Raw genomic sequence first — 13,136 nt, forward strand, 5'->3', positions numbered from 1 at the left:
CTGTACCTGAACCTGCTGGTGGGTGTGTTTTCTGCCTGATGGAAGAGGTTGTAGGAGATCATTACTGGGGTGCGATGAGTCTTTGATGATGATGGTAACCTTTCTGTTGGAGCGAGCGGTACAAATGGAGCACATGGATGGAAGGTTGGTTTCTGTGATGGTCTGGGCTGTGCACAACACCTTCTGTAGTTTCATATGGTCCTGGGCAGAGCAGTTGCCGTACCTGACTGTTTTCTACCCAGACTGTATGTTTTCAATGGTACATCCGTAGAAGTTTATGAGGGTCCTTATGATCGTGCCAAATTTCCTGATCCACCTGAAGAAGAAGAGGCGGTGTTGTGCCTTCATGTTCATCACATGTACGTTAAAGTCCAGGACAGGTTGTCGGCTATCGTCACTCCGAGGAACTTGATGCTCTCCACCCTCTCAACCTCAGTTCTGTTGATGTAGGTGGGGACATATTCTTCTCCTTTCTTTCTGAAGTCAGTGATCAGTTCTTTAGCAACATTGAGAGAGAAGTTGTTCTCACTGCACCACGACACCAAGTGGTCTATCTCCCTTCTGTATTTTTACGGAATTGTTAGACATCTGTCCTGCTATGCCAGTGAACTTATGGATGGCATTCATTTGGAATTTGGCAACACAGTTGTGTGTGTACAGGGTGTGCAGTAGGGGGGCTGAGGATGCATCCTCGGGGGGGCTCCAGTGTTGAGTGGTACAGTGGAGGAGGTGTAATTGTCTATCTTCACTGATTGTGGTCTGTGGGTCAGAAAGCTGAGGATCCACTTGCAGAGTGTGGAGCTGAGACCAAAGTCACGGAGTTTTGAGGTCAGTCTAGAGGGGGTAACGGTGTTGAAGGTGGAGCGGTAGCCAATGAGCAGCAGTCTGTCATAGGTGTCCTTGTTGTCCAGATGTACCAGGGGTGAGTGCAGGGCTAGCGAAATGGCATCCACAATGGACCTATTACATTGAATGGCAAATTGTAGGGGATTGAGGTAAGCTGGAAGCCTGGAGCTTATGTGAGCCATGACCAGCCTCTTAAAGCACTTCATGATTATTGAGGTCAGAGCCACTGGGCGGTAGTTACTAAGGCACATTCCATGTGCTTTCTTAAGAATGGGATGATGGTGATCTTCTTGAAGCAGTTGGGGACTTGAGCTTGTAGGAGGGACAGGTTGAAGATGTCAGTGAATATCTCCGCCAGTTACCTGCTCCACGGCAGGATCTGAGTACTTGACTGAGAACACCGTCAAGACTTGTCGCTTTCCTTGGGTTGAATCCTAGGAAGACCAATTTGATATCTGCAGTGATGACAGAGGGAACAGGTGCATCTGGAGCTGTCGGGGCAGGCATCACTGCACCGCTGGCATTCTGCTCAAATCGAGCATAGAAAACGTTGAGCACGTCAGGGAGGGATGTGTCTTTGTCCGCTATCTTGCTGTGCTTCGTTTTGCAGCCCATAATGTTTGAAGCCAGGAAGGAAGAAAGCTGAATAAGAGACAGTAAGAGCTACGATTGAGACAGTGGATGAGCTGTGCTGACACTATCTCCACTCCTCCATCACTCATACACCTCCCCACAGCACCTTCCCATGCAATTGCAGAAGGTGTATTACCTGTTCGTTTACCTCCTCACTCCCTCATTATCCAAGACCCCAGACACACCTTCCAGGCGAAGCAATGATTTACCTATACTTCACTCAATCTAATCTGCTATAATCACTGTTCACAATATGGTCTCCTCTACATCAGGGAGATGAAGCGCTGGCTACAAGACCAGTTTGCAGAACATCTGCTCTCGGTTTGCAAAAATGACCCTGAGCATCCAGTTGACAACTCAACACATTCCCCTGTTCCCACACCAACATTTTTTTTCACAGACCTGCTGCAATATTCCAGTAAGCCTTAGCGTAAGCTCAAAGTACAACTTCTCATTTTCCACTTGGAGACCTTGCAGTCTCTAGGATTCAACATGGAATTCAATAACTTTCGGGCCTAATTCTGTCCTTGCATGTTTTTTTTTCACCCACCCCATTCCCACTTTCTGTTACAAAATGGGATGCTTTTAGCACAATTACCTCATTACCATTTATTCAGCTTTTTTTCTGTCCTGTCCTGGTCTGCTATCCATAAATCTCCTATACCTATTCCTTTCATGTCTTTTTGTCTCTCTGGGGTCTGTCTCCATCTATCTGTTTAACATTGGAGGCAGTTCAGAGGAGGTTCACTAGATTGATTCCATAGGGAATGTCACCATATGTGAAACTCCAATGGGACCCACCCTTAGTTATGTCAAGTTGGACAATGCTCAGCCAGGGAGTACTGACACAGTCAGCAAATGGCTTTTCAGATTCCTACCCAGGGGATTGGCCAGAGTCAGTCACACACTTGTCCTGCCAGTGTGTGGTGGTAAGTATCTTTGCAGTCAAAGAAGTGGACCACAATCAGTCCTGCAGCTCAATTGCAAGCTGTCTGGGGATTTATGGTCATTCAGTCAGGGTAGTGTAGAGAAATCCTGGGAGTTTGATCAATAATGGTCAGGAGCAGTATATGAAATTCTGAAGAAAATGGGCAAAATAAATCTGGGGATGGCTTCACTGTACTGCAGTCACTGTGAGAGGGGACAATTACAGACAGTAGGGTGGAGACTCATTGCGAATGGAAGGGGACCGGGAGCTCTGGAAAAGAGATTTCCAACAGTTCACACTAACTCTGACCTCTACAGGGGTAGGGTGTAGAGTCAACAATGACATGGGAAGTTCTGATGTAGAAAATTTGAGAAAAATAATTTTTTTTTCAAAATGACATGTTTTTTCTTCTTTCAGATTTATCTAGCAGATTATGGTCTGGCGTTCCGATATCATCCTAATGGAGCTCACAAGCAGTATAAGGAGGATCCGAAGAAAGGTCACAATGGGACGATTGAATTTACCAGTATCGATGCTCACAAAGGTGTAGGTAGGAATGACATCTATTCAGTTACTGTGTAACTAGCCATCTACACTGCCAGATTGGGGCAGAATTTATATTGTGTGTCTTGTTTGTGTGTCTGACACTTTAATCCAGCCTGTATAGCTACAGTGAACCAACTGCTGTATGGGTTATGAAAGCTTATTGCTGACCCATGCAGGAATTAGTACTATCCCAGAAGCACAGACTTTACTCCTCTGGTAATGCAGTATTATAATAATCTTGAAAGTAATGACATTGTCACATCTGATACCATAACTTGGACACTGAAACTGAATTTGATTTGTTTCTTTTCAAATTCGTTCGAATTGTTTTAGCTATTTTGTCAGGCCCTTCAACTAGGGATTGTTTTTAAAAAAGGTTTTGTACTGTAACTCATTTTGAAGTCTTGGAGTAAGATACCTACTTTCAAAAGCAAGCCATCAGTTGAATGAGGGTTGAGCTAAAATAAGGTAATTGTGAGCTATCAGTGAATGATATCTCAGCTGAGGGGAAATGGAATGCATTCTTGAAACTGATATTGAAAATGCAGAAGAAATACCCAAGAAAAATGTGTAAACTGAAGAATTACTTAACTAAAGTAGATAGGTCAATTAAAATGGAAATAAGAATCTATACAATGCCTAGAGGGCAAAAGAAGAGCAACTGTGGAAGGATAGCAGTGATTGTGTGGAACCTCGTAATTCACGTTTGGGATTCCTTGAATATCTTTAATGGAGAAAGGGCTATGTGTTAATAACATTGGAAAGACCTGTCTTTTTTTGTGAGAATGGGGGTCAGCAGGAGAGTAGTAGGATCAGAACCCTTTGACCGTACATCTAGATTTTTGACAGGTTTAAAAAGAGACTTTGTACAAACTTTTATTCTGCACTTCCATTTGCATGCTGACACAGATGATTATTTAAGGTAAGGAACAGGGTAGACATTGTATTGTACTTTAGCCTCGTGTTAAATATTTTGTTCCAAATCATAATGTCACCCTTGAAAGTGTTGGATGCTTATGTGAATGTTGACAGTTTTAATGACACAACTTCCTATTCAGATGTGCTGACCTGGGACTTGCCAATATTTTGAAATGGAAGGCTGAGGCTGAGTCAGTGATTTATATCTTCCTGAAGAAGGGCTCATGCCCGAAACGTCGATTCTCCTGCTCCTTGGATGCTGCCTGACCTGCTGCGCTTTTCCAGCAACACATTTTCAGCTCTGATCTCTAGCATCTGCAGTCCTCACTTTCTCCTCAGTGATTTATATGTCCTATGGAATATCTAGCTGAACGATCTGGTACAATTTCTCCTAAATGATGGAAATACCTGTTTTGAAATGGGTTTGCATAATTAAATGAGACAATAATGGCATGACACAACATATCTCATTGCTCATTGTACCCGAGGTGATAGATTAGAGCCAGATATGGCTTTAAAAAACTGCACAGGTTAACTATTTCTCCATAGATTTAGAAAATAGGTAGCTTCCTCATCAACCTGCTCAGTAGTTGCACACTTCTGGTGCAGGTGGGACTTCAAACAAGGCCTTCTAGACCAGGAGTATGGACACTACCACTGTGCTACAAGAACCCTTAGATTTGGAAAGCATTTTAAATTGTTTTTGCTTCTGCTACTCGAATTTCCGTATGCATTATGCTGATTGTGTGAGGTTGTCCTCCCCCCATCTTCTCCCTCCTAATTTTAAATTTCTTGACCTTGTGTCAACAGAGACAGACAGCTGCTCTCCTGTCTGAGGAGGAGGAGAAGCACAGCTGTCATGGACCACACCAAACCACTCAAAATAAATAGCTTAGACCCGAATGTTATTTTAAAGGTAAATGTAAGGTGTACTGTTCCAGATACAATTCAATTGGTCAAACTACTCAACTTTAAGCACAATACACATTATTTTTATACTACAGTTAAAATATAGACAAAGTAAAAAGAAAAGAATTGGCTTAACTGTGACTATCGAAATGCTTAACAAAGTACACAGTTCCAATGTTAGTGACATCCAATAAACCCATCCTTGGCAAAGGCAAATTCAGTAAAATATATTGTGTCATATGCAATTCCAGTAGCAGGCAGAGAACCCCGGCTTTTAGCTGTAACAGAGGGAGGAATAAAAACTACCACTTCCAGCTTCAAGACTCTGCAGGAAGCTAAAACTAACAATTCTGGTTCTGTAGGAGCTTGACCACACCAATCATAGATGAAAAAAACTCAAGACCTCGCAGGCTGTTTACTTTATTGGCTTTGCATAAACCGCTCGTAGCCTCCGTCTCAACCTGTCTTCATTTTAAAAAGAAGGACAAAATACATTTCTTAAAGCCATAGTATTGTCAGCATCCTGCAGAATATGTAGAATTGAACCTTTTAATGTGAGGCATTTAGGAGAAAGTGAGGACTGCAGATGCTGGAGATCAGAGTTGAAAAGTGTGGTGCTATTTTCGATGCTAATACACAGGAACTCTTAAAAGGAGGAAAGTGAGGTCTGCAGGTGCTGGAGATCAGAGTTGAGAGTATAGTGCTGGAAAAGCACAGCAGGTCAGGCAGCATCTGAGGAGCAGGAGACTCAACATTTCATTTATAAGCCCTTCATAGGAATGTCCTGCTTTGTGGATGCTGCCAACCTGTTGTGCTTTTCTAGCACCACATGTTTTGACTGTGAGGCATTTGTCTACCACTCTACTATAGAAGGCAAACTGTAAGCTCATAACTTGTGGAAGCACTTCTACAACATCAAAATTACATAATTGTGATGAAAATTTCTGGAGATATCTGAATAATTTGATCTGTACTTTACCAGCACTCTTGCACCAGGTCATCAATAAAATAGCAAGGGAAGATTGGGTCTGGTGAACTTTCCTATTATATTGTCATCATGACAAGCAGCAGGTGAGGCCTGGTTTTAGAGTGAATTTTTTTTGTGCTACTGTTGGACTTTTGTTTATCTTGGATTGTTTTATGACCCAGCAAGGCAAATAATGGGGCTTCAAGGTTTATTATAGACTTCTGGAACTTTTTTTCTAAGCTTGGAGAAACACCTATAATTCAGAATGGCAAATATTTGGTTTCAGTTTTACTTTGAGTGGAGAAATCTTGTGAAATTTTTGGATAAAGGTGGTTGTATAGACCAATGCTGGTGAGAAGGGAAGAATATAGTGAAATGAATTTTCTTAGAGTAAAGAGTTATTGTTAGTCTCAGACCAGAAGTGTTGGGGTAAAATCCTGAAGAGGTTACTTAAAGTGATTACCTTTAAGCTCTGATGTTTTAGGTTCTACGTCAAAGGCATGTACCCAGTATTTTTTTTCAATATGTAGGAGATCTCATGTCTGTAAGAATAATAGGGTTGTAATGGATGGTAGTTACAGCACCAGGGACCCAGGTTTGATTCCATCCTCAGGCAATTGTCTGCATGGTGTTTGTGCATTTTCCCCATGTCTGCATGGGTTTCTTCCTGCTGCTTCTGTTTCCTCTCTTGGTCCAAAGATGTCCAACTTATTTGGATTGGCCATGTCAACTTGCCCATAGTGTCCAGAGATTTGCAGGCTGGGTGGGTTATCCATGGGAATTGCAAGGTTATAAGGGTGGGTCTGGGTAGAATGTTCTTCGGAAGGTCGGTGTGGACTCTGGGCTGAATAGCCTGCTTCCACACTTTGGGGATTCTATGATTTCTATGTAATGATAGGGGATTTTGACTTCCAAACAGAGACTGGGACTGTCATAGTGTTAAGGGCTTGGATGGCGAGGAATCTCTTAAGCGTGTTCAAGCAAATTTTCTTTTCCAATATGTAGATGTACCTAATAGAGAAATAGCAAAACCTGACATCCTCTTGGGAAATAAGGCAGGGCAAGTGATTGAGGTCCTCGTGGGAGAGTGCTTCAGGACAGTCACCATAATTCTGTTAGTTTTAAAATAGTTATAGAAAACAATAGGTCTGGTCTCAACATTAAAGTTCTAAAAGGCCATTTTCGATGCTAATACACAGGAACTCTTAAAAGGAGGAAAGTGAGGTCTGCAGATGCTGGAGATCAGAGTTGAGAGTATAGTGCTGGAAAAGCACAGCAGGTCAGGCAGCATCTGAGGAGCAGGAGAATTGACATTTTGGGCAAAAGCTCCTCATCAGGATTGGGGAGGCTGTTTAAGAGGCAAGGTCAGGAGTGTTCAGGGACAGAGTATTCCTGTTAGTGTGAAGGCAAACCTGACAGGAGTAGGGAACACTGGATAATGAGAGATGTTGAGTCTCTGGTCAAGAAAAAGAAGACGACATATGTCAGGTACTCTTACGGTAAAGGGAAGACCTTTTAGAATTGAGATAAGGAGAAACTTCTTCAGCCAGAGAGTGGTGAAATTATGGAATTCATTGTCATAGAGGGCTGTGGAGGCCAGGTCATTGAGTATATCTAAGATTGAGATAGATGGGTTCTTGAGTACCAAGGGGATCAAGGATTACGGGGAGAGAGCAGGAGAATGGGGTTGAGAAACTTATCAGCCACGATTGAGTGATGGAGCAGAATCGATGGACTGAATGGCCTAATTTCTGCTTCTGTGTCTTATGTTCTTAAAGGTACAGGCAGCCGTGATCAAGTGACCCCCTTGAGGAGTACACGGGGAGTAGGACAAGTACACTTAAGAAGGAGATTAGGAGGGCAAAAAGGAGTCATGGGATAGCTTTGGCAAATAAGGTTAAGGAGAATCCAAAGAGATTCTACAAGTACTTTTAAGGGCAAAAGGGTAACTAGTGAGAGAACAGGGCCCCATAAAGATCAACAAGGCCATCTATGCATGGAACCATTGGAGATGGGTGAGATACTAAATGAATATTTTGCATCAGTATTTACTGTGGAGAAGGACATGGAAGTTAGTGAATTTGGAGAAATAAATAGCAATATCTTTAAAGAGTCCACATTACAGAAGAGAAAGTGATGGAGCTCTTAAAATGCATGAAGTTAGATAAATCCATGGGATTTGATCAGCTGTATTTCAACACTTTTTGGGAAGCTAGGGAAGAGATTGCGGGGCCCCAGCAGAGAGATGTGAATCATCGACAGCCACTGGTGAGGTTCCGGAAGACTGCAGGGTGGCTAATGTGCCTTTATTTAAAAAAGGCTGCAAGGTAAATCCTATAGACCAGTAAGCCTTACATCAGTGTTGGGTAAGTTGTTGGAGGGGATTCTGAGAGACAGGATTTACATTTGGAAAGGCAAGGATTGATTAAGGATAGTCAGTGTGGCTTTGTGCATGGGGAACAGTGTCTCACAAAATTAAGTTGAGTTTTTCGAAGAGGTGACTAAGAAGACAGATGAAGGCAGAGCGGTAGATGTTATCTATGTGGACTTCAGTAAGGCCCTTGACAAGGTTCCGCTTGGTAGACGAGTTAGTAAGGTTAGGTCACATGGGATTCAGGGAGACCTAGCCAATTGGATACAAAATTGGCTTGACGGCAGGAGACAAAGGGTGGTGGTCGAGGGTAGTTTTTAGGATTGGAGGCCTGTGACTAGCAGTGTGCCACAAGGATCAGTGCTGGGTCTACTGAAGTTTTTCATTCATTTAAATGATTTGGATGAAAATTTCAGAGGCATGGTTAGCAAGTTTGTGGATAGTAAATTGTGGTATAGTGGACAGTGAAGAAGAGTACAACAAAATCTTGATCATCTGCGCCAATGGGCTGAGGAATGGCAGATGGAGCTTTATTTCGATAAATGTTGCATCTTGGGAAGACAACCCAGGGCAGGACTTACACAATTAACAGTAGGGACTTGGGTGAGTGTTGCTGAAAAGAGAGAAAAGGGATTTAGATACGTAGTTGCTTGAAAGTAATGTCACATGTAGACGGCGGTAAACAAGGCGTTTGGCAAGTTTGCCTTCATTGGTCAGAGGATTGAGTAAAGGAGTTGGGACATCAAGTTGCATCTGTACAAGACATTGAAGTACTGGTAGCCCTCCTTTGGACGGATGTCATTAAACTGGAGAGGGTTTAGAAAAGATTTACAACTATGTTGCTAGGAGTGGAGGGTTTGATTTAAAAGGACAACCTGATAGGCTGTGACCTTTTTCACTAGAGAGTAGGTGGTTGAGGCGTGACTTTATAGAAGTTTATAGAATCATGAGGGGCATAGATAAGGTGAATAGCCAAGTCTTTTCCCCAGGCTGGGAGAGTCCAAAACTAGAGGGCACAGGTTTAAGGTGAGCAGGGAAAGATTAAAAGGGGCAACTTTTCAAGCCTAAGATGCTGTGTATATGGAATGAATTGCTAGAGGAAGTGGTAAAAGCAAATAAAATTACAACATGTGGGCAGGTATATGAATAGAAAAGGTTTAGAGGCATATGGGCCAAACATAGGCAAATGAGATTAGTTCAGTTTGGGAAATTTTCTGTGCTCTGTGACTCTATGCTTCTGAGTATTTGGGATTAATGTAGAGTTCCTTCTGCTATGTGGTTAAGCATCATTGTATGTAGATAGTCTGGTTTATTCAGTCTTCTCTTGATTCCTTTTGTTAATCTGTTTTATTGTTAATGCAATGCCGAAGATTCTGCTTTATGTTTCAGTGAGTGATCACTTCATGAAATCAAAACATGGTCTATCAAGCCCGGTTTCAGTTTGTTATCCAATCTTTTGACATTAACAGACAAGTCAGATCCCAGTGTTAACGTAGCTGTTGTAGAGTTTCCTACCTTGTTGCACGAGGGAACTCTTGGAATTATTGAGTAAAATGGGAGTAGTCATGGAATATCAGATTATAGATAGAGTTTTGCAGGCAATTAGTTTTTTTTTCAAAAATGTTGGGAAATTTTGGATTCATAAAGAAAAGCAAAAGAGGAACAGCCTATTCTGTCCTGCCTTATAAAGTAAATTATGTACAATTTCTTATTAGAATATGGCATTTTGGTATCTCCAAGTAAAACTGCTCCCTATGAATATGCAAAAACAAAACACTTGTATGTGCTTGAGTTTAGAAAAGCAAGAGATGATAATTGAAACAATTAAAAACCTGAGGGATCTTGACAGAGAAATGTCAGCAGGATGTTTTCTCTTGTGATAGAATGTAGATTTACAGATGACTGTTTATAATAAGGATTTCCATGTTTAAGAACTAAGGAGAACTTTTTTTTTCTCTTAGATGATCATGAGTGTTTGGAGCTTTCTTTCTTGAAAGATGGTGGAAGCAGAGTCTTTGAGCATTTTTAGGAGTAGATCAGTAGATTGTTATAAATAAGGGCAGAAATGTGGATTTATCAGGTCAGCCATGATCTTATTAAATAGTGGAATAGACTTGAGGTATTGATTAGGTAAAAACAATGACTGCAGATGCTGGAAACCAGATTCTGGATCAGTGGTGCTGGAAGAGCACAGCAATTCAGGCAGCATCCGATGAGCAGCAAAATCGACGTTTCGGGCAAAAGCCCTTCATGAGGTATTGGTTGTCCAACCCTTACTCTTGATTTGTATATTTGTAATGCAGATGCTGGAAATCCCCAATATTTTTTAAAAAAACGAGAAATATTCAGTACATTTGGCAGCATCTGTGGAGAGAAACCGAATTAATACTTGATCAGAAATGTTAATTTTGTTATGGATGCTCTCTTGATGACTCGTAAATGTCCTGAATACAACTGATGTCACATTTAGGAAAACTAAAAGTTTTTTAAAAAACTAAACATCTAAGAAATGCTCAATTGTCCAATTGATAGAATAGATCACAGAGAAAGAGCTGTCAAGCAAGCAGTATTTTCCCTTGGATGCAGCTCTTTCAGCAGACTAATGGATGTCTACATTCAGCCAAACCTCAAAGCATTCATCTGAGAATCCAGCCATCTAATACATTATTGAAATAGTTGTGTCCAACTGAAAACATTGAATGATTGACAACTTTTTTTCTGACCAATCATATGTTTGTTTACACAAGATAAAGAGGTGTCAAGTGCTTTTAGTTTCTGCTATTGAAAGTTTGAATGATTGTATTTTTGAAACTTTAACGGACGTCGAGTTAAAGACTTTTGTCAAGAAAGTAGGAAATTATGATTTTAATTTTTTCAAGCTTTATCACACATGCGATTGTTGTTCTACAGTTCACTGGTTCTGTATAAAGTCAATACTGGGTGAAAGAGTATAGAATGCCATAAGTTGGCATGAAGTATATATGGGCCAATGGGAGTGAGTGGAGGACCTTAGTTTAGTAGAGGGATTGGGTAACATCTTTTAGATTTCCCGATCAAAATTTTCCCTTATCAGGACACCTTCCAGGAACTGTGAACTATAACCCCTCAAAGCTGATGTGAACGCATGAAACTGCAGCAGGGTCAGCGATGCTGAATGCAAGGTACACATTCGTGGTCTGCACAGCCCACGTCCTTATCCTGTGGATTCTGTGAATCCCAAAATCACTGCTGTTTTTAAAAATCAGTGGAGTCTCTCTGACTTCAGAAAATGCAACCTTAATATGAGAAAAGGAGCATGTGATTCTGATTGTTACTGCAGACCAGTTCAGTTCGACATATTTAAATATCCTCAATTTTTCTAATTGCGACTTTTTTCCCTTATTGTACAATATTACTTTAAATTATGATGTATATTAGGAATAGTTTTCAAGTTTACTGCTAAGTGCTTTTTGAAATGCAGCGACTCTGGAAATAAGCATTTTTCATTCAACATTGTCAAACTCCCATTTGGTATTATGAATCGGAATAGAAACGGAAGAAATAATGACTTTTGCATGACATGACAGAGTGCCCCTGATAAAGTGTCATTCAGTTAAAATATCTGTGAACTGAAGCTAATTGTGTGCCAGTACGCTTTAGTATAAAATACTATAGAGACACTCCAAGCCAAAGTTATTGGACTGAAGTGATATTGAGCATGTCACGTGCACTCAATATAGCTTTACTGCCCAATGTTGCCACTTGACTAGCTGCACCAATTAATGCTAATTAGCAATGAAAATGAACAAACTATAATATGTCTATTGTCTTACAGTTAGGCATCTACGTTTGAATTGAGTAGTGGATGTTGTGCCCTTGCCCATTATTGAGCATCAATGCCAGGAGCACCTTGAGTGGCATAATGCATTTGTAAAATGCGTGTGTTGTTGAGGACCTGTGCCAAGTCTATGTCTATGTTGTATGGCAAGTTCACTAGACAGAATTTAATCCAGGCAGCCCACATCTTGCCACCCTTTGGAGACTGATGAAAGCCTTTAGACACGTCTAGTGGGGAAGGCCCACTGTTAAGTGCTAACACTTTGCTGTAGGTCTTTCCTGAGATTTAAAACATCCATATGTGGAGTTGGAGCGGGGAAATTCCTTCCAGTTCCATGAACTGCCAAGCAACATGAGGCAAACAGTTCCCTCTTATGGGCAGTGCCACTTGAAGCAGTGACATAGCTGGTTATACGTCTCCCAGAGGTCTAGGATCATCAAGGGGTTGCCTCAGACCTCGTGAAGTTTCAAGACATCAGGTCAAATATAACAACGAAATCTCCAGCTGATTACCACTTACGGTGATGGGAAAAACTTACTTGACCTTGTCGTCATTGAAGAGTATGGTGCTGTAAAAACACAACCAACTAGGCAGCATCCGAGGAACTGGAGATTCGATGCTTCGAGCATAAGCCCTTCATCAGGAATGGGCCGGGGGGAGGGGTGGTGGTGGCCAAGGGGGCTGAGAGACAAATGGGAGGCAGTTGGGGCTGGGGGGAAGGCGGTTAAGATGCGATAGATAGATGAAGGTGGGGGTGAAGATGATAGGTTGGAGGGGAGGGTGGAGTGGATAGGTGGGAAGGAAGATGGACAGGTAGAACAGTTCAAGAGTGTGGTGTCGAGTTGGAAGGTTGGATCTGGGATAAGGTGGAGGGAGGGGAAATGAGGAAACTGGTGAAATTCACATTGATCCTGTGTGGTTGGAGGGTTTCAAGGTGGAAGATGAGGTGTTCTTCCTCCAGGTGTTGGGTGGCTAGAGTGTAGAGGTGGAGGAGGCCCAGGACTTGCATGTATTTGGCAGAGTGGGAGGGGGAGTTAGTGTTCAGCCACAGGACGGTGCGGTTGTTTGGTGCATGTGTCCCGGAGATGTTCTCTGAAATGTTCCGCAAGTTGGCATCCTGTCTCCCCAATATAGAGGAGACCACATCGAGAGCAATGGACACAGTAGATGATGAATGTGGAAGTGCAGGTAAGTCTCTGTT

General features: G+C 41.9%; 1 protein-coding gene across 4 annotated transcripts in view; it reads left to right on the forward strand.

Annotated features, from left to right (window-relative positions):
- Positions 1–13,136, forward strand: part of LOC122552887 (serine/threonine-protein kinase VRK1-like) — a 111,088-nt gene that overhangs the window by 27,960 nt on the left and 69,992 nt on the right. For all 4 annotated transcript variants that reach the window (XM_087991401.1, XM_043696034.2, XM_087991402.1 and 1 more), the window contains one exon: positions 2,825–2,957. In XM_087991401.1, the coding sequence (XP_087847527.1) occupies positions 2,825–2,957 (133 nt within the window). The remainder of the gene's footprint in view (positions 1–2,824; positions 2,958–13,136) is intronic.

The sequence above is a fragment of the Chiloscyllium plagiosum genome, unplaced genomic scaffold (genome assembly GCF_037043375.1).
Source record: "Chiloscyllium plagiosum isolate Xiang-an unplaced genomic scaffold, Cpla_swu_hap1 HiC_scaffold_10, whole genome shotgun sequence".
NCBI classification, from domain to species: domain Eukaryota; kingdom Metazoa; phylum Chordata; class Chondrichthyes; order Orectolobiformes; family Hemiscylliidae; genus Chiloscyllium; species Chiloscyllium plagiosum.